The sequence below is a fragment of the Schistocerca piceifrons genome, chromosome 8 (assembly GCF_021461385.2).
Source record: "Schistocerca piceifrons isolate TAMUIC-IGC-003096 chromosome 8, iqSchPice1.1, whole genome shotgun sequence".
NCBI lineage: Eukaryota > Metazoa > Arthropoda > Insecta > Orthoptera > Acrididae > Schistocerca > Schistocerca piceifrons.
Window position 1 is genome coordinate 374908165 of NC_060145.1, and position 25633 is coordinate 374933797.

The 25633-nt window shown below is 39.0% G+C and overlaps 1 protein-coding gene across 3 annotated transcripts in view; it reads right to left on the reverse strand.

Annotated features, from left to right (window-relative positions):
* The window catches only part of LOC124711891 (Fanconi anemia group D2 protein), a 206393-nt gene that overhangs the window by 44430 nt on the left and 136330 nt on the right, over nucleotides 1-25633 (reverse strand). For all 3 annotated transcript variants that reach the window (XM_047242137.1, XM_047242136.1, XM_047242138.1), the window contains exons 17-18: nucleotides 21854-22088; nucleotides 13793-14029 (exon numbers count right to left, since the gene is read on the reverse strand). In XM_047242137.1, coding sequence (XP_047098093.1) covers nucleotides 13793-14029; nucleotides 21854-22088 — 472 coding nt within the window. The remainder of the gene's footprint in view (nucleotides 1-13792; nucleotides 14030-21853; nucleotides 22089-25633) is intronic.

A 25633-nucleotide genomic window follows, 5' to 3' on the forward strand; every position in this document is an offset into this window, starting at 1 on the left:
TATTTTGCAACCACGACTTATTAAGCTGATGGTTTGGTAGTATTCGCTCCTGTCAACATCTGCCTTCTTTGAAAATGGAGTTACTACATTCCTCCTGAAGATTTAGTTTATTTTGGCTGTCTCATACATCTTGTAATAATTTTGTCACGCCTGACTCACCCAAGGATCTTAATAATTCTGAGAGAATGTCTACTCCTGAGGCCTTGTTCCCAATTAGGTCTTTCAGTGCTCTGTCAAATTCTTCTCACAGTATCATATCTCCCACTTATCATCACTTCCTTCCTCTTCAAGCTTATCCCCCTTATACATACCCTATATTTATTCCTTCCACCTTCTTTGCTCAGTACTGGTTTGCCATCTGAGCTCCTGATATTTACAAAGATGCTTCTCTTTTCTCCAAAGACTTCTTTAGTTTAGTATAGTTAGCATTTATCTTTCCCCACATTAGGCATGCTGCTACAGACTTTCAATTGTCCTCTATCCACTCCTGTTTAGCTATTTTGCATTTTCTATCACTCTCATTTTTTAGATGTCTGTATTGACTTTTGCTTTGTATATTTGCTGCTATTTTTATGCTTTCACCTTTTGTCAATCAAACTGAATATCTCCAAAGTTATCCCCCTTATGCCTTATCTCTTTACATATATTTGTCTCCTGCCACCTTTCTTAATTCATCTCTCAAAGCTATCTTGCTTGAGCATTAACTCTTGAAATGTTAAAAATGGCATACAATGACAACGCTATGGGGAAAACACAAGTGTTTGAGTGGTTTTCCCATTCCAAAACGGTGAAATGTCAACTACTGACAAACCTCATTCTGATCAGCCTTCCATGATCCAAACACATGAAAATGTTGAAAACATTCTTGCTATAATCACTATCATTAATGAGGATTGACAACAGACCACTGAGGAAATTGTAGAGCTGTTGGGAGTGACTTGGAGTTCAGTATACTGAATTGTGACAGAAGATTTGGGAATGAAAATGGTGGCTGCCAAACTTGTGCCACAGCTGCTCACTGCTCATCAAAAACAAGGTTGCATGGAAGAATGCTATGCTTTGAAATAAAAGTCCTGAAATGATCCAAACTTTTTTTCAAAAATTATCACACGCACCAAAACTTGGTGCTATGCTTACAATCCTGAATCCAAGCAACAATCAAGCCAGTGGAAGACTTTTAAGTTTGCCCCACCCCAAGAAAACTCGCCAGGTGAAATCAAACATTAAGACAATGCTGATTTGCTTCTTCAATGTGAGTCTAGTTGACAATTCAGAGTTTGTACTGCAGGGTCAGACAGTTAACCAGGCTTTCTACTTGAAAGATTTGAAAAGGCAGCGCAACAGTGTGCAGCAGAAGCGGCCTGATTTGTGGCAGCCGTTTTTCCATAGTGACAATACCACTGCTCATGCAGTATTGTCTGTATGACAATTCTTGACCAAAAATGGTATGACACCTGTCCCTCATCCTGCATACTCACCCAACCATGAAGAGACATATGAAAGGAAAGCATTTAGGTGAGTTGATGAGGTGAAAAAAAAAAAAAATAATAAATAAATAAATAAATAAAAATTAAAAAAAATAAAAAAATAAAATAAAATGGAGGTGCTGTCAAGCGTCACAAAAGATGAATTTAAACAATGTTTAAAAAGATTAGACGAGTGCATTAGTACAAGTGGAGAGAACTTTGAAAGGGATTGCAGGTTTGTGCTTAAACTGTGAATAAATACATTTAAAAAGTATTTTTTCTTTTGGGTACCCTGTTGTACATCAGGCCTACATATATCTCACAGATCATAATCCATCAGAGCATCATCAAAATAAAGAGAAATGATGTCCATTGGAGTCTTTGCTGCTGTAGCCAGGGCTAAGGTGTCTGGCCTATGAAATGATGTTATGGCTTTTAGGTCTTCCCATATGGCTAATTAGTTTTATGGGCCATTTAATTTGCCCATCTTTACACACATAGCAATCTCCAGTAACTAACGAATTTGAAGGCTGATCACTTCAAAAGGCAAAAACACCTGAATTATGTTCACTTATTTCAACATTTTCCTCACCAACTACTGTACTTTTATCAGACAGACTGTTCATCATCATTTCACAGCAGCTCTGACATAATTTCCTCATCTACCCAGATCTTTAACAAACTTGGAAATTTTCTGAAAAGATGAGAGGAAAAAAGGTTAACACTTCCTAAAATACATAACTGATCAGAAAAGTTATAATGACAAATTTACAATTTACATACAAGTTGACATATATTAAACACAATATCAAACAATGGAAAATCCAGGGGAATGTAACAATATTATGAAAAGGATAGTTGCTATTCACCATATAGCAAAAATGCTGAGTTGCAGATAGGCACAACAAAAAGATTGTCACAAAATAAGCTTTTCGCCAACAAGGCTTTTGTCAAAAACAACAAAACACACGCGCGCGCTCGCGCGCGTGTGTGAGTGTGAGTGTGTGTGTGTGTGTGTGTGTGTGTGTGTGTGTGTGTGTGAGTGAGTTGCAGTTGCCTGATAAAGGCCTTGTTGGCCAAAAACTTGTTTTGTGACAGTCTTTCTATTGTGCCTATCTGCGAATCAGCATCTTCAATATTTGGTGAGTAGCAAACACCCTTTTCATAATATTATTTAACATAATATGGTGATTGCATCAGGTCACTTCATTGAAATATGGAATTGCATTGGAGCAAAATACGCAGTACGAGGAAACAATGAGAGTGACAATGGTTTTAAATAGAGCTCAAGAGACAACACCACAATGGAGGAATTTACAAGGAAACCTTTGTTCCTTATCTTATCAGAAATAAGATAAAGAAGAAAAACCACTAAGGTCATTTTGACCTGATAAGAGTAAAGAGTTAATCTCACCCCTATTGAAAACAGATCCAGGGCCTAACCACTCCATCATATTGTTTATTGTGTCCTTTAAGTGGTTTGCTGCTATTCTTCAATTTTTACTCTTTATTCTTGACTGCTTGCTACACTATAGTTACATGCTTATTAGACTTCTTTTATAATTTTTGTGAGGTACACGGCAAATCAGTTGAGAAACGAATGACACACTTTTCCTGGAAATATTATGAGTGGAAATTTTGCAGCTAAACAACATGAAACAGTTTTAAAATTATATTACAGAACATAATTTCAATCAACAGTCTTGAAAATTTTTATACAGCCATAAACACCAAAAAGAGAGGAATTTCTTTAGTAGCAAGAAATTAAGCCTTTACACAGCATTTCCCTGTAGTCATTACACACTGTATGTCAGTAACAAATCTACAGGTTATTATGAAATTTTAGCCATTTAATAATAAGATCTTAAATATCTATAAGGGGCAGTCGAATGAAAATGAGACGGATAGGAAAAAAGTAAATAAACTGTTTATTGTTTGAAAAGTAATCCCCATAACTGTTAATATATTTATCCCACTGTGAGACAATATTTTCTGTTGCCTACAAAACTATGATTGTACCCAGGCATGCAACTCTTTGTCTGATGCAAATCAACAGCCACAAATTTCATTCAAAAATTGAAATTGCGTGGGAGGATGATAAAGACTGTATGGAGGATGGGTAAGATTTTCCCAGCCCACATGTTGCCAAGGTTGTTTCAATCATGTGGCACACTTTTTGTTGGGAAGCCCTTATGCACCCCCATGCAGCCCCAATCTGTCCTCATGTTATTTCTACATTTTCGATGCCCTCAAGAAAGACTTTCATCACCATCAGTTTACTTTGGATGAAGAGGCGCACACCTCAGTACAATCATGGTTCTGTAAGCAACCACAAACATTTTTCCATGAAGGCATTGACTATCTTGTGTTACAGTGATGTAAAGGTGTTAAAAGTTATGGCAATTACTTTTGAAAAAGAAAACAGACTACTTACTTTTTTTCCATCTCCCTCATTTTCATCTCACTGCTCCTTATACATGGATTTCTTCCTGATGAATTTCTCTGTCTTGCAAAAGCAGTAGTCAGTTATTCATGGCTTCACTTTCATATTGATTAACATGTGATTTACTGTTTTGGGGCAACCTTCCATTATACCCAAAAATTTTATTAGTATCCAGAAAAGCTATATCGCCCCAATACATAACACTGTAATTTAATACATGGCAGACAAAAGCAAATACTTTTCAGATGATGATGATTATGTGGTGGTGGTGCTGGTGGTGGTGGAGTGGACTGAGAGGAGGCGACGACAGAGGAAGTGGAAACTATTAAGTAGTGGTATGGTGGGTTTAGTGGAGATTTAGGCCAGGAGGATTATGGGACAGAAGAATATCTTGCAAGGGTAACTCCCGTCTTCATATTTAAGAAAAGCTCGTATTATGGTAACAATCCATGATGCAGGCATTGATCTCAAAGATGTTGGGCTCAGCAGCCTGTACTGTCACTGGGAGGTCAACTCTGCTCTTGCTCACAGTTTGGCAGCAGCCATTTGTTCTGATGGATAACTGGCTGGTGGTCATATCCACTTAAAATGCTCTGCAAAATTACAGCAGAGTAGTTATATGAGCTGGCTGCTTTCACAGTTGGCTCTACCTGTGATGGTATAGGGTAAGCCTGTGACAGGATTACAGTAGGTTGTGCTGGACAAGGAATCGGGCAAGTTTCATACCTGGGTCTTCTACAGAGATATGACCCACGTTGCAAGGCTTTGGGAGTGGGACTGGATAAGGGTGGATCAGGAAATTATGTACATAGGGTGGACAGTGGCATACCAGTTTAGAAGGGATTGGATAATGGGTAGGATGCCCTCATTTCCAGGTGTGATAGATAATCAATGCTCTAGCAAAGGAAACGGTCCATTTGCTCCAGTCTAGGATGATACTGGGTGATGAGGAGGTGCACCTTTGCAGCTGGTTCTTGGGGTGGTGAGAGGATTAGGAATGTATGAGGCTATAATAAGGAGAATATGTATATGGACTAGGTTTGAGGAATAGCTTCTGTCTGTGAAGGCCTCTCTTGAGACCCTCAGGAAACTACACATGGGAATTCTAATCACTGCAGACTTGCCATCTAGGGTTGGCCAAGCTAAATGGAAGTGATTCTTTGATGTGAATTGGGGGGGATGTCAAAATGCAGGTGCTGTTTGTGGTTAATGGGCCTCATATGGAGAGAGGTACAGATGGAGCCATCAGGGAATGGAGCCCAGCATCCAGGAGTTATCACACTGGGTTGAGGAGGAACAGGTGAAGATGTTGAGGCTGTGGAAGAGTGAGTATAGGGTGTCTTGAATCTGAATCCAGATCATGAAGATATCATCAACGAACCTGAACTAGACAAGCGGTTCGAGGTTTTGGAAGGCTAACAGTATTTCCTTTAGATGGCCCATAAAAAGACTGGCATAGGAAGGTGCCATGAAGATATCCATGACCATGCTGTGAATTTATTTGTACCTCTTCCCTTCAAAGGAGAAACAGTTGTGTGTGAGGACGTAATCGAGTGGCTGTAAAAGGAATGAGACAGTGGGTTTGTACTGAAGACATTAGTAGAGTTAATGTTCAATAACAGCAAGAATCATGTTAGAATCTTTTTCCGGACTGCATCTTCCTCCTCAACACTCCAACACATCCTATTCTAGTCCTGCCACAGGCTTATCCTATCCCAGCAAGAGACAGAACCACCCATGAAAGCCATCAGCTACCCTTCCAGAACCCTTCAATTCCTGCCACTTTCTCCCACTACTCATTGTACCCTGAACAACACTTCACCTCAGTCTATCTGCCAGGGTGTGTGTGTGTGTGTGTGTGCGCACGTGTGTGTGCGCACGTGTGTGCGCGCACGTGTGTGTGTGTGTGTGTGTGTGTGTGTGTGTGTGTGTCCACATACTAGCTCACTGAACATTTTGTCCAAAAGCTATTACACATTTTCATTCTTTTTTCTGTGCCTGCTGATGACTCAGTGTCCCTTAATATCTGGTGAGCTGTCTCCGTCAGTCAAAGCAGTCACGGGTGCTTGTGTGAAAGTGAGTGTTTGTTTTCTATTTCAGAAGATGAAGCTCATCCAAAGCTTAATATTTTAGCAGTCTCCCTTTCTTCTACACAATATCTTTTCTGAGTTAACTCCTGACAGAGTGCAAATTTCTCCCTAGGGTCAATTCATTCTCAGCATCATCATATGTACTTTTCAGCCAGATTATAATATGATGCTAATCTCTCTCGCTTGATACAAAAATTTGAAATGAAAACACACTTAAGGAAAATAATGACATATTCCTGGATCTCACAGAAAATCCACATAGCATTCTCTTGGATTAAGTGAGAGCAAGAAATGTATCATTCCAGTTGGCATCACATCCACACAAAAAACTGTATGCTGCAGCTAAGTGACACCAATAAATATGTTACTGTGGCTTGTATCATATGAACTACAAATAACTCTGTTCTCACACACATGACTGACTGCAAATAACTGCAATACATACTCTTTCCTCAAATATACATAAGGGATGGAAACCATTAACAAAAATAGGAAAGGCAATCATTCATTCTTAGCTGACTGGTGTTGTAACATAGCATTACTGAGCTTATCGAGATGAGGATTTGGAGGAAAAATTCAGAGTTTAATTGGAGTACATATGTTATTTCCTTTCGAGTCTGTCCTTATACATGGTTCTTTTGTGGATTCAAGAAATTGACTCATAGTAATCCAAGAGTTGACACCTGGCAACCACTACAATTATGCTTTGGCCTCAAGGAGCTTCTAATATAATTTCTTCTATTGCACAGTCATGTAAATGATTGTATTGGAGCCAAGGTTTAATTAAAATAAACATATTAAGCAGTTAATATTCCAACAAGTGGATTGTAAAGAATTGTCAATAAATATTGCAACTTATCTTTTGTATTATTGTTGTCTAGGGGTTTTGCCCAAGAGGTCAAGGTCATATTTTCAGAACTAGGAGAATGAAACAATGCCTCATAATGCTTTAAAACTGACTTACTTCTTTCTGGGTAATGCTGATGTATTTCCATCCTTGACCTTGAACTGGCTCTTATAAAACATTGAAACAATACATTCCTTTAAGATGGATAATTAGAAGACATGTGTTTACCAAATTATAATTAGAAATCATGTTTTCACAAAAGGTTGAGTGTGTCAATAAATTTTACAGATAAAAATTAAGGATTTAATATTCTTTGTTTATTCATGTTAATTTTTGCTATCTACAAAATTTCATAAAAATTTTTATAGCATACAATTTTTTAAAAGTATTTTGTTCTTTTCATTATGAACATTTTTGATTGAGCAAGTTACTGAGTACATTTTATTGTTGATTAGTAATTACTCATTGCATTTTCATGTTGACTTTCTGGATATTTATAAGGGATAAATTTCATAGAACAAGCAGCATGACCAAAATTTATTATTTAAATTTGGCAGCCTTGTTTTAACTGAATACAAACTTGTACCTACATTATTCTTACTTATTACCAATCACGATTTTGATGGATGACATGAAGTGTTTAGTGTCAATACACAGGCAATCTTCAAGTGTTCCAAATAATATTAAATTCTGAATGATACATGTGGAAAGAGTTAGTAAAAATGTAATAATATAATAACATACTTCATGATACAGTGTATCAGATAATACATGAAAGCTGTGCATCATATACTCCTAATTTAAAGTCTAGGGGTATTATATAGCAAGCTAATGGTGACCATATTTACCTGATTATAAGATGATATAATGTAATTAGATAGGTAAAAATTCTACTCACAAAGCAGCGGCATGAGAACACAGACATTAAAAAAAAGTTTTGCTTATGCAAGCTTTCAAAGTTAGTGGCTCCTTCTTCTGGCAGAAAGGTTGAAGGGGAAGTAAGATGGGTGAAGGGAAAGGAACTGGAAAGATTTAGGAAAAGGGACAGAGTTCAGAAAAATCACCCAGAACCATGGGTCAGGGGAGGCTTACCGGGCAGGATGAGAAGGAAAGACGGAAATACTGACTGTTGGTGACTTTTCTGATCTCTACTTCTTTTCCTAAACCTCTCCAGTTCCTTTCCCTTAACCCCTCTTCTTCCCCTTCAACCCTTCTGCCACACTTTTTAAATGTGTGTGTGTGTTATTCTACCGCCGCTTGGTGAGTAGATTTTTTATCTATACAATTACATTACACTGTCAGAAATTGATTATTTTTGATTATAGATGACACTTTCCCCCAAATTTGTCATTCGAAGAATGATGCAGGCTATCTCATATTGTCAGATTAAACAATTGCTGCTAAGGGTCAACCTTTTCAACATTGTTTAATAGATCAATATAGGGGTATGTTACATTTGAAGATGAAGATTTGACTTTTGAGGTTTCGTGCAAATTTATTTTGAATAATCCTGAAGGAAAGGGCATATCAACCAATACTTCCAACTGAATAGGGTTGATTTTTCCCAATACGCTGAAAGTGCTCGATGCAGTATCGACCTTGCTCAAAGAATCACGTGACATTTGACTCACGATGATAGTGCAAGGGATATGGGAGAAACTATGAACTAGCCACTACAAAATCTATTGCTCTGGTTAATAACTGACAACTTTAAGAAACACAGGAGGAAATAACATTAAATTCTATCATTTAACAAACTTTTGTTGCATTTGAACAAGTTAGTAATAAAAGTTCTCATACATCTATGTATACCATATATGTATATTTATGCAGCTTTTTATGTAAAGATAATATTAAAAGCGGAAATCTTGTCCTTCAAAAACCATTACTTGATTCTGAAATGAAGCCAACATTTTATTTGGTTGTGAGACACTAATGGTTTACTAAGTGGTTTGCAAATGAGAAATTTAGTTACTGTACACATATCAGAATACTGGAGAAAGTTATTACCAGCTTTTAATCAGCTTTAGAACAAGATGATGACATGCAGATGAAACAAGAAGGAAGATTAATCAAGAATGAAATGTCTAACAAACAAAATCAATCACATTAAATTGACTGTAATTGTTGTTGCAAGAGTAAATTACATCGGAAAGACTCCATGTGGAGATAGTACAAATACATGTCACTAGATCGCAGGATGATCAAAGTTCGACAATTGGACGGAATAGTGATTGTGATCTCTTATTTATTTGTCACTACTATTACATGTGACTGCAGCCTACAAAATATTGCCATGTTTCACTGTTGCTCAAGCACAGCACTACCAAAAGTTGGAGGGAGAACAGTGACCCAGCTTGGCTGAGAACTATGATGAGTGTGGGAGGGGAGTGTTCAGTAGGCACAGACTTCATTGCGCAGTCAACCATGGGAATGTATAGAGTGTACACTGGCTTTTTATGGACATTTACCTTGTTTTAACTGCAGTCTGCCTGACCTCAGAATTGAATTGACATTTAAAATTGGACAAATATGCAACAGTGGCATACATTTCCTCAGGAGACACTACAAGTCTAGATGGGGGCCACTGGCATACTTGCGTGTGTTGTGCAGCTATGTTGTCGATGCTCACCGTGACATGTGATGGGAACGATTGGGAGTGTGTCAGCTGCTAGTTCTACACAGTCAATGAGAGAGCGGTGGGCAGATGAGTGTAGAAGCAAAAGCTGCTACGTGTTTGGAAACAAACGCTATGTTCTCAGATCCCGTAGTAACCACAACCTCAGAAACTGAAACATATTCAGAAGAAACAGCCAAATGTTTGTGACAAAAGAGGTACAAGTTTCACAACTTTCGTGTTAGGATGATGATGATGATGATGGTTTAAAATAGTGGTATCACAAAAAATTTCTCTTTGTGTACTTTAACTCTCCTTGTACTATCAAAATATAGACAATCAGAAAATGGCATAAATTTGGGGAAGGTGTAATGTTAACTTTTTAGACAGATCCCTTACATCAACAAAAGTTTGTAATTTTGATTAGTCAGAATATGTTAAAAATAAATTTTGCTCAAAGAGCCTCTTAAAAAGGAAGAGCTCGTCTCACACTCTAGTACCACCCCCCCACCCCACCCCACCCCGTTAAAGTAAAGTGTGCTTTCACAGAAATGGACAGATGCTGAGAGTTTTTATCAATGCTTATTAGGATGGCTGGCCGGCTTAAGTGACCACTGTCTTTTCCTCTTCTTCGAAGATCCCCCCTCCTTCCACCATTTTTTTTTTTTTTTTAAATACATATTAGCACATTTAAAGTTGGAAATGAACTTGACTGGTAGGAAGCAACACTTTTCAGAGGAATACTATTAGCACAAGAAAGGGGTAACCAGTGGGAATGTTAAAATGATTTGGGAAGTTGCTGGGAGCTTGAAGAACCTAGGAATGGCTGGAAGTCCTCCCAAGTACAGGTGGAACTTACTGATCCATAGTGATCAAAGAACAATTTCTTGCAGCACAGAAGGCTTACAAGAATTTGCAAGTGGTGAGGGAATGGGAATATATGTGTGTGTGTGTGTGTGTGTGTGTGTGTGTGTGTGTGTGTGTGTGTGTGTGTGGGTGGGTCGGTGGGTGGGTGTGCGTGCGTGCGAGCGTTTGAAAATCTGAACAGTCCCTCTGGTGTCTGTAGGCACATGTTCCAGATTTGTGGTGCACATGATTGATCGACAGACCTCCCATTAGAATACTGAGCTTTCAGCTAGCTGGAGGTAGTGTTTGATGGAAGACTGACTTGGTGTCAAATAAATTAGATCTGGTTCTCTGAAAGCATGAAATATTTTGATTCTGGTGTAGCTCTCGATCTAAATAAGTTTTAATAGCTAGCCTGCTCAGCATTTTTTGAGATTTCTGTGGCAGTTTCATTAAAACAGTTGCAGGCAGTGTACTGCCTGTTAGCAGTGCATGCTGTCTAGTTCAGCAGTGGAGTCTAGAAATCTTTCAGAACGTGGTTGAACTGCTACAGGGTATTTATCTTCTTGATGTTGCACTATTGTTAATTTTAACCCTGCCTTGGGGGTCCAAGCAGGGCTGGCGATCCTTATTACTGAAGACAGTTTTATAAAGTGTACAGGTGCCGATAACTGACCAGTGTCCACTGATAAACATTTCCTGGCTAACCAGTGGTCCTAAATGTCACATATTTTTTCTAGAGTGCCATCCATCACAAGGAGATTTAGGATTCTGACCATGGCTGTGTGTACGAGTTTCCGCAGAGATATAAGTAGCTTCTGAGCTACCACTCTTTTTCTTGTGCAGGTAAACTCTTTCTCTCTCACTCACTCACTCTCTCTCTCTCTCTCTCTCTCTCTCTCTCTCTTTCTCTCACTCACACACACACACACACACACACACACACAACCACACACAAAACTGCAGAATCATTCAAACTAACAAAACTGCAGTCTCTGTGCCCTACATCAGAAACAGTTGACACTTTCCTTTCCTCATTTTTGTCTACTGTTCACATTCAGGAATGAACACTTTCATTGCAATGCTTCCAACAAAACACTAAAGATCTAATCATCACATGTCTAAGCAAGTCAGTATCCATGTTTGTTTGTCAAGTTCTAATCAACACTAAACTTACTTGCTGGTGTGGAAGTGATTAAGTTTATACAGGGTAACATAAAAATGGGAAATATTTTTTTGAAAACTAAGAAAATCAAAGAAATCGTACAAAAACTTTTATTTCAGAAACTATACCATTACAACTTTTCCTTTATGAAATGGTTATGTAAATTATCAATTTTCAGTAAATGTGTTCTACTGATGCAACATCTCAACTAAAAAACCATAAATTTAATCTTCAGTTGATGTTTTAATTCATTCAAAGTCCTCAACCAAAACGTAAAAATTTAATGTTTGAGACAGCCCAACAACAAGAAAGTCATAATTTGGCTGGAAGCCACAGAATGTCATTCAACCATATTATACTATGGTTACTGCACAATTTCTTGTCCAGCAAATGGATCAACTTGATTCAGGTTCCACATCTGTAGTATAGGTTTTGAATGAAATGTATGAAAAAAAATCATCACTGAATATGTAAAGTAAGGGAAAGGCAACATCACCTACGGAAGATTGATGAGTGGAGCACAGAAGCATGTAACACAGAACAGCATTCACACTAGCTTTCGAGCACTAACTAGTGCTAATGCTGTTTTCTGTTCAATGTTTATGTGCTCAGATGAGTGCATGCCTTTCTGTTTTTTACATCCTGCTCAATTCAAGGATTTCCATCATTGTTAAACACCAGTGGATAAATAACCCTGGAGGCTGAAACCAGCTGTTGTTTTTTAAATAAAAAGAAAAGAGCAGCTGGTGCTGGCATTTTATTCCAAATTATAGCACAGCTGCCATCAATTACTTTACAGTGTACAAAGTCAAACCATCCTGTTGAAACCATGCACTGAGCAGTTGAGGAATCACAAATAAGTCAGCTACAACAAAATACTGCAACATCTCAACATACCAATCTGGAACCTCACTCAATGTCAGTCTATGAGCCTTTTAAAAAAGGGGGGAGGGGTCATTCAGTGACATAATGTGATGTAACTGCATACCACGTCTTCACTTTGCAGCTGTCTAAAGAGTATTCATTAAAGGCAGTAATAATAGTTCTGCTGGTTCACATAATCTGAGAGATGAAAATGAGCCTTATCTGACAACCACACATTTTAAAGAAACTGATTTGAGAATCATAACTGGGGATTGTTCCATTTCAGTTCTGGCATTCTCAGCAACTTCTATTAATGGAAGAGGACATGGAAAATTAAGTGAATGTTCCCAAGACAGTTTGATCGCAGTACCTTGTTTATGAACTGAATGCCATGGGCTCTGTCCCAATGACAAGCCTAAAGACTTTATATTCTGGAGCATATACGTTCTTTTGGCACCCTATTGGTTTCCTTCTCAGAGTTGATCTAGTGACTTCCGAGTTTTGAATCAACATTTCACAGCATGTGTCAACACTAAAGGACACATCAAATTCCCCTTTTTTGCCTTCACACTATTGTTGTGAAAGTGTGCTTTTCACCATTCTGCTGCTCTGTGATTACTACATGGTTAGATTACCTGCAGACCATACTGCCTGTTGAGAGTGTTACCATCTGTTTTGGACTGCCAAGATAGATTCCAAATTTCTTACTTTTTTGTGATGTATTTCAATCACTAGTAACTGAAGGGATTCAACAGTGGAAAGATCAAGCGTTAAGCTCTGGATGTTAACTGCATTTTATTTGTTAGTGAAATGGATGCAAGATTCCGTGTCAAATGGTCTAGGTGTCCCTATTTGACCATTTCAGATTTCATACAAAATTTTTTTGTAGGTTAGCAAAAAGACCAAAGATATACAAATTTCTAGCAAGCAAACATCAAAATGCCCACAACAATGCAACTTTTATAACTGTCACAAATGTTTTGTAAATACAATGATCCCTTTTCAAACAATGTCTACACAATTCAAACACACTATTACTAAAGCACAATAGCCTGGAGCTGAAAACACATATGCCACAACACAGTCTTCATTAGTCAGGAGTATAACAGACAGTTGGTGAATGATGCCACCTGTTACATCATTAACAGCCGCAGAGTTCACAAGATTCAACATAGATAAAATAACATCACAGGTAGTATTTGGTTTGTTGAGTATTAATACCTTAAAAAATGTGTCTGAGAGACAACTCTGATAAAAAAAAGATTTGGAAAGTTGCACAACTTATGTAGGTAATGTCTGGTGGCATCATGCAGCTAGCACAGAAAGATTTAACAGAAAAATTTAATGTTTACGACAAGCAACTATTAAAATTTAAAAGAAAAACACAAAGATTGTACACTCTAATGCAACAGTTATTAACAGCCCAGCCGAACAGAATTTTTTGGCACACTAACCTGGAAGTACTCAGCAAATGTCTCCAGCTTTGTACAAAGCTTTTGCATGACTTTGATAGCACTTGGTAGAAACTCTTGGGAGGAATGTCGACATGCATTGGTAAAACCCACAGGGAGACTCATTGTTTCAGCTGGCTTCATTGGCCAAGTTTTTACTCCACCACCATATAAATGTTCCAATTTTCCCACATAGTCATGCAGGAGAAATAGCAGTGTCCTGACATCAAGATGGTCCTTCTGTGAATAGAAAATGCTGTTTTCACTTACCACAAATGAGACATATTTTAATATAAACAAAATCATATAATCATACGAAAAAGTGTGGATGTTTTTGATAACTTTGAAGTAATACAGACATATTAATATTTTTATTGAGAGTAAACAAGAGGTGCTAGTTATTTTTTATGGTTCTGTGCCTCAACCTATACAAACAGAACCCTTTAGGATCACTTTGTTGCCTGTCTGACTGTTAAGAACCCTTTACATCAGGAACGGAAACCTTTTTCTCGGGAATGGGTACACATTGTTGTTGTTGTGGTCTTCAGTCCTGAGACTGGTTTGATGCAGCTCTCCATGCTACTCTATCCTGTGCAAGCTTTTTCATCTCCCAATACCTACAGCAACCTACATCCTTCTGAATCTGCTTAGTGTATTCATCTCTTGGTCTCCCCCTACGATTTTTACCCTCCACGCTGCCCTCCAATACTAAATTGGTGATCCCTTGATGCCTCAGAACATGTCCTACCAACCGATCCCTTCTTCTGGTCAAGTTGTGCCACAAACTTCTCTTCTCCCCAATCCTATTCAATACTTCCTCATTAGTTATGTGATCTACCCATCTAATCTTCAGCATTCTTCTGTAGCACCACATTTCGAAAGCTTCTATTCTCTTCTTGTCCAAACTATTTATCGTCCATGTTTCACTTCCATACATGGCTACACTCCATACGAATACTTTCAGAAATGACTTCCTGACACTTAAATCAATACTGGATGTTAACAAATTTCTCTTCTTCAGAAACGCTTTCCTTGCCATTGCCAGCCTACATTTTATATCCTCTCTACTTCGACCATCATCAGTTATTTTGCTCCCCAAATAGCAAAACTCCTTTACTACTTTAAGTGCCTCATTTCCTAATCTAATTCCCCCAGCATCACCCGACTTAATTAGACTACATTCCATTATCCTTGTTTTGCTTTTGTTGATGTTCATCTTATATCCTCCTTTCAAGACACTGTCCATTCCATTCAACTGCTCTTCCAAGTCCTTTGCCGTCTCTGACAGAATTACAATGTCATCGGCGAACCTCAAAGTTTTTATTTCTTCTCCATGAATTTTAATACCTACTCCGAATTTTTCTTTTGTTTCCTTTACTGCTTGCTCAATATACAGATTGAACAACATCGGGGACAGGCTACAACCCTGTCTTACTCCCTTCCCAACCACTGCTTCCCTTTCATGTCCCTCGACTCTTATAACTGCCATCTGGTTTCTGTACAAATTGTAAATAGCCTTTCGCTCCCTGTATTTTACCCCTGCCACCTTTAGAATTTGAAAGAGAGTATTCCAGTCAACATTGTCAAAAGCTTTCTCTAAGTCTACAAATGCTAGAAACGTAGGTTTGCCTTTCCTTAATCTTTCTTCTAAGATAAGTCGTAAGGTCAGTATTGCCTCACGTGTTCCAGTGTTTCTACGGAATCCAAACTGATCTTCCCCGAGGTTGGCTTCTACTAGTTTTTCCATTCGTCTGTAAAGAATTCGTGTTAGTATTTTGCAGCTGTGACTTATTAAGCTGATAGTTCGGTAATTTTCACATCTGTCAACACCTGCTTTCTTTGGGATTGGAATTATTATATTCTTCTTGAAGTCTGAGGGTATTTCGCCTGTTTCATACATCTTGCTCACCAGATGGTAGAGTTTTGTCAGGACTGGCTCTCCCACGGCCGTCAGTAGTTCCAATGGAATATTGTCTACTCCGGAGGCCTTGTTTCGACTCAGGTCTTTCAGTGCTCTGTCAAACTCTTCACGCAGTATCGTATCTCCAATTTCATCTTCATCTACATCCTTTTCCATTTCCATAATATTGTCCTCAAGTACATCGCCCTTGTATAGACCCTCTATATACTCCTTCCACCTTTCTGCTTTCCCTTCTTTGCTTAGAACTGGGTTTCCATCTGAACTCTTGATATTCATACAAGTCGTTCTCTTATCTCCAAAGCTCTCTTTAATTTTCCTGTAGGCGGTATCTATCTTACCCCTAGTGAGATAGGCCTCTACATCCTTACATTTGTCCTCTAGCCATTCCTGCTTAGCCATTTTGCACTTCCTGTCGATCTCATTTTTGAGACGTTTGTATTCCTTTTTGCCTGTTTCACTTACTGCATTTTTATATTTTCTCCTTTCATCAATTAAATTCAATATTTCTTCTGTTACCCAAGGATTTCTACTAGCCCTCGTCTTTATACCTACTTGATCCTCTGCTGCCTTCACTACTTCATCCCTCAAAGCTACCCATTCTTCTTCTACTGTATTTATTTCCCCCATTCCTGTCAATTGCTCCCTTATGCTCTCCCTGAATCTCTGTACAACCTCTGGTTCTTTTAGTTTATCCAGGTCCCATCTCCTTAAATTCCCACCTTTTTGCAGTTTCTTCAGTTTTAATCTACAGGTCATAACCAATAGATTGTGGTCAGAGTCCATATCTGCCCCTGGAAATGTCTTACAATTTAAAACCTGGTTCCTAAATCTCTGTCTTACCATTATATAATCTATCTGATACCTTTTAGTATCTCCAGGGTTCTTCCATGTATACAACCTTCTTTCATGATTCTTAAACCAAGTGTTAATGGGTACACATATCAAGATTAAATTTATGTCACATATTAAGGTCTAGAGAAACTTTGTGTTAAAAAATTTTGAGATGCTACCTAAAATCAAGAATACAGTAACCAGAATTGTGGCATGGCCAGGAGATGCTGGCCAGCTTGCCAAGGGCGTCAATGGTGAGTCACCAAAAACCACAAAGGACAACTACAGCAACAGATGAACAACAGGAGAACATGACAGAATGACAAATCCAGAATGGAACCCAAATCAGGACCCTTAAAAGTAGCAATATTAAGAACCAAGCAACACTGCGTATAATGAACAAACAAGAGTGCAGACAGAACACAACTGAGATCTTGGGCCCTGCACTGTAAGCTTTATTTCTCGGCCACGTGTGCCGATAGGCTGTCATGTGGGGTGTGGCTCACACCCAACACTGAGGCAGTGACAGCAGTCCTCACAAATATTAGGAGTGCCAGCTAGTGGCTGTCATCTGTGTCCATGTGTTCAGGTGGCCTCTTGAAAGGTCCTTGTGTTCAGGCGGTCTTTTGAACTCATTGGGCTGGTATAGCAGAATGAACTTTGACAAGAAGCAAGGTTTCACATACATGTAAAGGAAAAAAAATCTGAAAATTGTTAATTTGTAATTATATCACATGAAAAAATATATTTTTTGTCATTTTTTATCTGTAGGTCTGTCTGTCTGTTTTTCTTTCTTTCTTTCAAGACCCCCTTTGTCTGGAACAGGTTGGCATATCCAGTTCAAATTTATGGCACATACTGAAGTCTACAGTCCCTCGGCAGTGTAAAAAATTTAGCTTCTGTTAATGCAATAAAAATATTCAGCCACTTGTCACGCAGTTTGTTACTCACAAACTCATTCGTCAAAACCTACACATTTACATCTACGTGATTACTCTGCTATTCACAATAAAGTGCCTGGCAGAGGGTTCAATGAACCAACTTCAAGCTATCTCTCTACCGTTCCACTCTTGAACGGTGTGTGGGAAAAACGAGCACTTAAATTTTTCTGTGTGAACCCTGATTTCTCTTATTTTATCATGAAGATTCTTTCTCCCTATGTGGGTGAGTGCCGACAGAATGTTTTCGCAATTGGAGGAGAAAATTGGTAATTGAAATTTCATGAGAAGATCCCGTCGCAACAAAAAATGCTTTTGTTTTCATGATTACCATTCCGATTCAAGTATCATGTCTGTGACACTATCTCCCCTATTTCGCAATAATACAAAATGAGCTGCCCTTCTTTGAACTTTTTCAGTGACATTTGTCAGTCCCACCTGATGTGGATCCCACAGCGCACAGCAATAGTCCAGAGTAGGGCGGACAAGCATGGTGTAAGAGTCTCTTTAGTACACCTGTTGCACCTTCTAAGTGTTCTTCAGGGACAGATGAACTTAATAAAACTGTTAGATCCTGGGGTTCTAAGCTAGGCCACAAAAGAGAGAAACTGGAAGAATACTGTAGTGGTAAGATTCAACGTGTGAAGGTTTATGATAGGATGGAGCTTCAAGTAGCTTGGATGGCCTACGATGACTATACTCCTAATACTGTGCTGCTGTTTGATAGATTTTTACTGGTTGCAAGTATAGTTGCTCCATGAGTTACTTCTTTTCAGGTATCCTTTGCACTTAAGACAACAATGAACTGACAATTCATGCTTAAATTACTATTAGTATAATGTTTCTGTCGTTGTCTTATAGGATAGGGATTGGTAGGTAATGGTTAGTTCAGTATGATCTTTGCACAGTAAAACCACACTGTGTGAAGGTGAAAGATGATAACGATGAGAATGTAAAATTGGATAAGAAGGAAAGCAGGGATATTATCTTCTTTTAATGATGCTAAGGAGGGAGTAAGTCAGCAATTTTGATACCCAGGAGGCCACCGAGAAGATTCCTGGAACAATATATTTAACTAGCACAGTCAGGGACCTTAGCTCTTGTTGCATTGATTCATGAGAGTACATATTGTGCATAGGTAGGATGTAATTCAGTGGCAATGGAATGAAGTGACAGACCAGAAAAGCAAAGCTAGGGCTGTAGCGTAAGTGATATTTGATGTGTAGGCTACTATGGAAGATTGGTAACAGATCATGAGCAGGGTAACGGAAACTTGGCCTAACAATTTGCCTTTCACCTATCGGGCAGCTCTGAAAAAAGCAGATCATGTTTTTCTTTCTTCTAGAAACTATATTTAATAGGCTTTGTCTTTCTACTGCTTTGGTGAACCTGAATTAATCACTACTACATTTTAGAACATTAATTATCTAACATACGATTGCTTCTGAATTTTGCATAGTAATCTAAATGAGAAGGGATATTTCAGGAGTCTTATTTATGTAACAGCAGTAGTTATGAAATAGTTATCATGTTGTCTATGTATGTACTGTAGTAAAAAGACATTAAATGTTGTGTGTTATGTTTTTCACTCAATTTGTTTGAGAAACATTTCTGAGGATCTGAGTAAAGTGAAGTGCTGATAAAAATGTCAAGTGTTAGCTTGTAGCTGAACTTGGATGTATGGCATATTTAAGCTCTAAAAGGAAAACTAACTCACATGGATTAAGACTAAACTGTATGTTGTAGGATTTGACTTGTTAAACATCACCTATGTGGAATTTGTAGCAAACAATTATGTAGTATGAGTTGATGTAGTGAAGAGTTGACTTGTACTGCCAAAGAACATGATTTCTGAAATGAAATCGTCTACTGAAGATGCAACCAGACAGTTACAGCAAACACTAAAGTTTTTTCAAGGATGTTCTTCACCAGAAAGGGATCATTTCCAGGCTTATTTTACAGTAAACGTTAAATGAATATTGTAGGGATAGCAACTGATGTGTGAATGAACTCAATGACTACGATTTCACTCCAAACAGAAAAATGTGGAAAAACTGTAAATAACAAAATTAAAAGATTACAGGACACACTGGTAAGGACATTTCTAAAATATGGTTATGTTTAAGACTGATTCTGTTGATATTTATTATTCTTTGTTTTCTTTTACTGTTTGCCAGTCAATTTTTGAGGAATCCATTGAGAGGAGATTGTCATCTGAATCCATTTGAGTGTAATTATTGTCATCTGTAGCCATCTGATTGTAATTACTTGTATGGATATGTATGTTTTTATGTATGTAAAAGTAGAGTGAGTCTGGTCATGAGGTTTTCTATGAGTCATTGGAATGGAATCATTGCAAATTCCTCCCTTAAACAATGGCATTAATTTTGTTTTCTCTTCTCTCTAACAGATTTTGGTTTATGAAAGTTTCATTATCAAGAGAGTCATTACTGCAGAGCCAAGGATTTGCAAAGGAACTAGCCTCATCTATTCAAATGCTAATTATAAGTTTCTCCAGAATGAAATTTTCGCTCTAAGTGGAGTTTGCACTGATATGAAATTTCCTGGCAGATTAAAAATGTGTGCCAGACTGAGACTTGAACCAAGACTTTCATCTTTCATGGGCAAGTGCTCTACCGACTTATCTGCCATGGATACGTTTTTATAGCAATGTTGGTAATCTTTAGGTGCTTCATCTGGAGATGCAGCAGACAATTTATTCTCACTTATTGTTAGAAAAGATCAGCTTCAGGAACTAATACAATTTGTGTTTTGTTTGGTTCTCAATCAATGTGCTCACACTGATGAAACTGAGAGTGGCTGGATGGATTTGGGGGGGGGGGGGGGGGGGGCCAAATGTAGTATATCACATTTTGTTCACTTCCAGTTAAGAAAAGAGACTAATAATGGCAAGGTCACCAGATTAAACAACAACTGAAAATACTTTCTATAACTCATGAACACAATTGTTATTTAAATGAGTTAAATTTGTATAATTTGCAATTCAATGATATAGTGTACAATGGAAATTTCTTATTTATTCAAAACCTCCAACTGTGAAGAGACAAATATCTGTCAATGGTGGTACCACCTGAGTAGTCAAAGCAGAGAGCTTTCATTTTGGCAGAAAACCAGAGCATCACAGATGTTCATAGGCACTTGCAGAATACCTAGGGAGACCTGGCAATGAACAAAAGCATGGTGAGTCATTGGGCAAGACATCTGTCATCACTGCAACAAGGTCCAAAAACATGTCCAATCTCCCGCGTGCAGACCGGCCACACACAGCTGTGACTTCCGCAATGTTGGAACATGCAGACAATCTCATTCGGGGTGACTGACAGATCACAATCAAACACCTCACTGCACAATTACATGTCTCTGATGGCAGTGCTGGTATACTCGTCCACTTGTTGGGGTTCTCAAAGGTGTGTGTGCACTGGCTTCCTCACTGCCTAAACAGAAGGTCATAAAGAGCAATGAATGACCACCTGTGCAAAACTACTTGTTTGTTGATAATCATCACAGGTGATGAAACATGGGCTCATCACTTCAAACCAGAAACAAAACAGCAATCCACACCACCTCTCCTCTGAAGAAAAACTTCAAAGCTGAACTCTCAGCTGGTAAAGTCAGGCAATGGTCTTCCTGGACTCTGAAAGGGTTATACTGTTTGGTGGCCTCCCTCATGGTACAATAATCAACACTGAAATATGTTGTGCCACCCTTAGAAACCTGAAGAAATGTCTTCAGCGTGTTCGTCACCACAAAAATGCAAACAAACTTCTCCTTCTTCTTGAAAACACAAGACATCATACAAGTCAGCGCATGCAGGAGAAGCTCAGAAAACTTCAATGGACTGTTCTTCCTTGTCCCCCGTACAGCCCGGATGTCCAGCCTTCCGACTTACATCTTTTTGGCACAATGAAGGATGCACTCCATAGGACGCAATGCATGGGTAATGGGGGAGGTTACTGATGTTGAGTAGATGAGGGGTACAATGGGGGAAAATTGACTCTTCCGGTCAGGTGGCATAAATTCGGCACTTTTAAAGGAGATTATGTTGAAAAATAAGATTCTGCAGCCAAAAGAGTGGGGAATAATATGGTTTATTAGAATCCTCAATAAAACTAACCTGATTTTAGAAAAAAAAAGTGTTTCGTTACGTATTGAGTGCCCCTCATAATATCAGCCTCTGTCTCACCGAGTCATCTAGTATGAACAGAAAAATGGCAGTTATATATGTATAATGAAGTGAGTAAGATATCCTTCAATACAATGAAGCAAACTATGGCTAAATGTAAAACTAATTTGGTACACAAGCAAAATGAAACCGAATGTAATATACAAACAAGTTACACCCAACTGACTTACTGATGTAGTCTCATCTGAATTTAGAGGTCGACACAGCAAAACAAGAACATCAACATCTAGTTCTCGCAGGAAGTGATGCCTCATATCGACTGACAGTGTACCCGAAGAAGTGATGTTTGATGCAGCAGCTGGGGCTACTTCTTCTTCCACTTCTGGTTCATCCTCCTCCTCTGCTGCCTCTTTGCTTTTCTTTGAGGCTTTACGCTTTCTGCCTCTCTTCCCAGGTGGTTTTTTCCTACATATGTACAAAAGATTAAAACGTTAATGTGTATTTGAAACACATAAGCCTGTACAGAAATCACAACACATAAATATGGAAAGCATAGATCGATACCCAGCAAACTCAGAAGGTGTTGAATCACAGACTGGCACAATGAAAACGAAAGCTAGAAATATTCAGCTATCTGAGTAAATCTTTCATCAAACCTAGAAAACTCACACACATTCACAATTCACAAACACATGCCTTAGCAACTGGAGATGACAGTGGCCATGTGCATGTGAGTTTTCCTTGCATGAATCTGCGCGAGTTTTCTATGTCTGAAGAAGAAATTAATCTAAACAAGCAATGTAAAATCCAGGATGGAATGTAACAATATTATGAAAAGGAAAGTTGCTACTCACCATACAGCAGAGATGCTGAGTTGCAGATAGGCACAACAAAAAAGACTGTCACAAATAAAGCTTTTGGCCAATAAGGCCTTCGTCTAAAATACACACACACACACACACACACACACACACACACACACAACTGCAGTCTCAGGCAACTGTAGCCATACTGCGAGCAGCAGCACCAATGCTCGCTGGGAGTGGCAACTGGGTGGAGGTAAGGAGTCTGGGGCAAGGAGGGGGAGGGATAGTAGGGTAGGGATGGCGGAGAGTGCAGTGCTGCTGGGGAGCATGCAGGGATGAGGTGGAGAGAGGGTAGGGCAGCTATGTGCAGTTGAGAGGTTAGACAGAGGGCAGGGGAGAGATATGAGGAAAAGGAGAGAAGTAAAAGATGAGGTGGGTGGTGGAATGACGGTTGTGTAGTGCTGGAATGGGAACAGGGAAGGGGCTGGATGGGTGAGGACAATGATTATTGAAGGTTGAGGCAAGGAGGGTTATGGGAACGTAGGATATACTGCAGGTAAAGTTCACACCTGCGCAGTTCGAAAATGCTGGTGTTGGTGGGAAGGATCCATATGGTACAGGCTGTGAAGCAGTCATTGAAATGAAGGATGTCATGTTTGGCAGCAAGCTCAGCAATAGAGTGGTCATCTTGTTGGTTGTCATGCCCACATAGAACGCAGCACTGTGGTTGCAGCATAGCTTGTAGATCACATGACTGCTTTCACAGCATGATGAGAGGTAGTCGACTACCTCTCATTGTGCCCTGAAATAAGAAATGTCCTGCCCACTATCCTTCCCAGCCTTCTCACTGTGGTATTCCACCATCCACTGAATGTACACAATACACTCATCCATCCCTACACAACCCCTGCTCCCAAACCCTTACCCCATGGCTCATACTCCTGTAACAGACCTAGATGCAACATCTGTCCTACCACCACCACCACCACCACCACCACCACCACCACCTACACCAGTCCGGTCACTAACATCACCTATCCCGTCAAAAGCAGGTCTACCAGTGAATCCAGTCATGTGACTACAAGTTAAGCTGCAACCACTATGCTGCATTCTGTGTGGGCGCGGCAACTAGTAAGCTGTCTGTTCACATGAACAGCCACTGACAAACTGTAACCAAGAAACAAATGGACCACCCTGTTGCTGAGCATGCTGCCAAACATGACATCCTTTGTTGCAGCTACTGCTTCACAGCTTGTGCCATATGGATCCTTCCCACCAACACCAGCTTTTCTGAATTGCACAGGTGGGAACTTTTCCTGCAATGTATCATACATTCTCATAACCCTCCTGGCCCCAACCTTCCCCCCCTCCTCACCTCTCCCCTTCCCTCCGTCTAACCTCCCGACTGCACACAGCTGCCCTACCCCCTCTCCACCCCATCCCTGCAGATCCCCAGCAGCATTGCACTCTCCGCCACCACTTCCCTACTATTTGTCCCCTTCCCCACCCCAGTCTCCTCCTTACAGCCAACACATCACCACTCCCATCATGCACTGGTGCTGCTGCTCCCAGTGTGGCTACAGTTGCCTGAGACTGCAGTCGTGTGTGTGTGTGTGTGTGTGTGTGTGTGTGTGTAGTCCATTTTAGACGAAGGCCTTACTGGCCAAAAGCTTTATTTGTGACAGTACTTTTGTTGCATCTATCTGTGACTCAGCATCTCCACTATATGAAGGAATTAATCTAGGATTTTCCACTGTTTGTCTGTATAAATATTTTATGATTAGAATATTACTATATTTACCTGATTATAAGACGAGGTTTTTTCCCAAATCCATAATTTGAAAAATACAGGTAATTTTATATTCACAGAGTAAACTATTGCTGCTGACATTAACACTTTAACATTGTTTGATGGAGTACATAGGCATTGTCTTTATGTTTATAGATGAAGCTTTGGCTATTAAGGTCACATGTAGATTTATTTTGAAGAATTCGGAAGGGCAAGGCTGGGTAAGTGATATTCGTTTACGAACAGGCTCAAGACTTCCCAGTATGCTGAAATGCTCATACAGTACTGATACTGAACAATCACATGACATTTGACTTGCATGGTGCTACTGCAAGGGACACAAGGAACTATACACTAGCCACTACAACAATCTATTGCTCTGCTTGAAATGTGACAGGTTTGTGAAGCACTTGATTCAATAATTTATTTGATTTTAAGAAACTGTAATGATTTACTAAGTAGGTTGAAAGCGAGGAATTTGGTTGCTGTTCAAGTACCAGAAAACTGGATAAAAATTTTACCAGTTTTTAATCAGCTTTACAACATGATCGTGAAATTCAAATGAAATAAGAAGAAAAATTAATCCACTATAAAATGTCTAACAAACAAAATAAATCATATTAAACTATAATTGTTATCATGAGAATAAATTACAGCAGCAAGAGCCATCGTGGAGATACTGCCAACAGACATCATTAGATGGTGGGACGAGCAAAGTTTGAGAATTAGAATGAATTGAGATTGCGATCTTTTATTACCATATTAGTTTCTTTTGTTACAAACGACTTGCACACTAGAAGATATTGCAATGCGTGTTTTACAGCTGCTGAAGCACAGCACTACAGAGGGGAAACAGTGACACCAAGCTGGTTGAGGACTATGTGAGTGCAAAGATTGGAGTAATGAACAAGCAGCAAATTATGTCATGTTGCCAACCAAGGGAATCTATATCACATACTTTGGCTTTTTAGGAACTTCTACCACATTTAAACTGTAGTTTGCCTGAATCCATTTGTAGCTGAAATTGAAATTACTAAAAATGGGCAAATATTCAACTATAATACTCAATTCTGCAGCAGACAGTAAAAGTCTACATAGGGGCCAGTGGTGTATTTATGTGTTTCATGCTGCAATGTTGTTGATGCTCACTGAGACATGATGGGAATGAAAGGAGGTGTGTCAGCTGCTAGTCCTATGCAGTCAATGATACAGTGGGTTACAGATGATATGTTTGAAAGCAAGAGACATTGTTACATTCTCATGTCAGCATAGAAATGCAATCCAATATGCATCCAGATAAAAACAGCTGTTTCTCCAGTCCCACGATAACCACAACCTCAGAAATTGCAACATACTCAGAAGAAACAGCCAAATATTTATGACAATGAAGATATAAATTTCACTTACCTGCTATT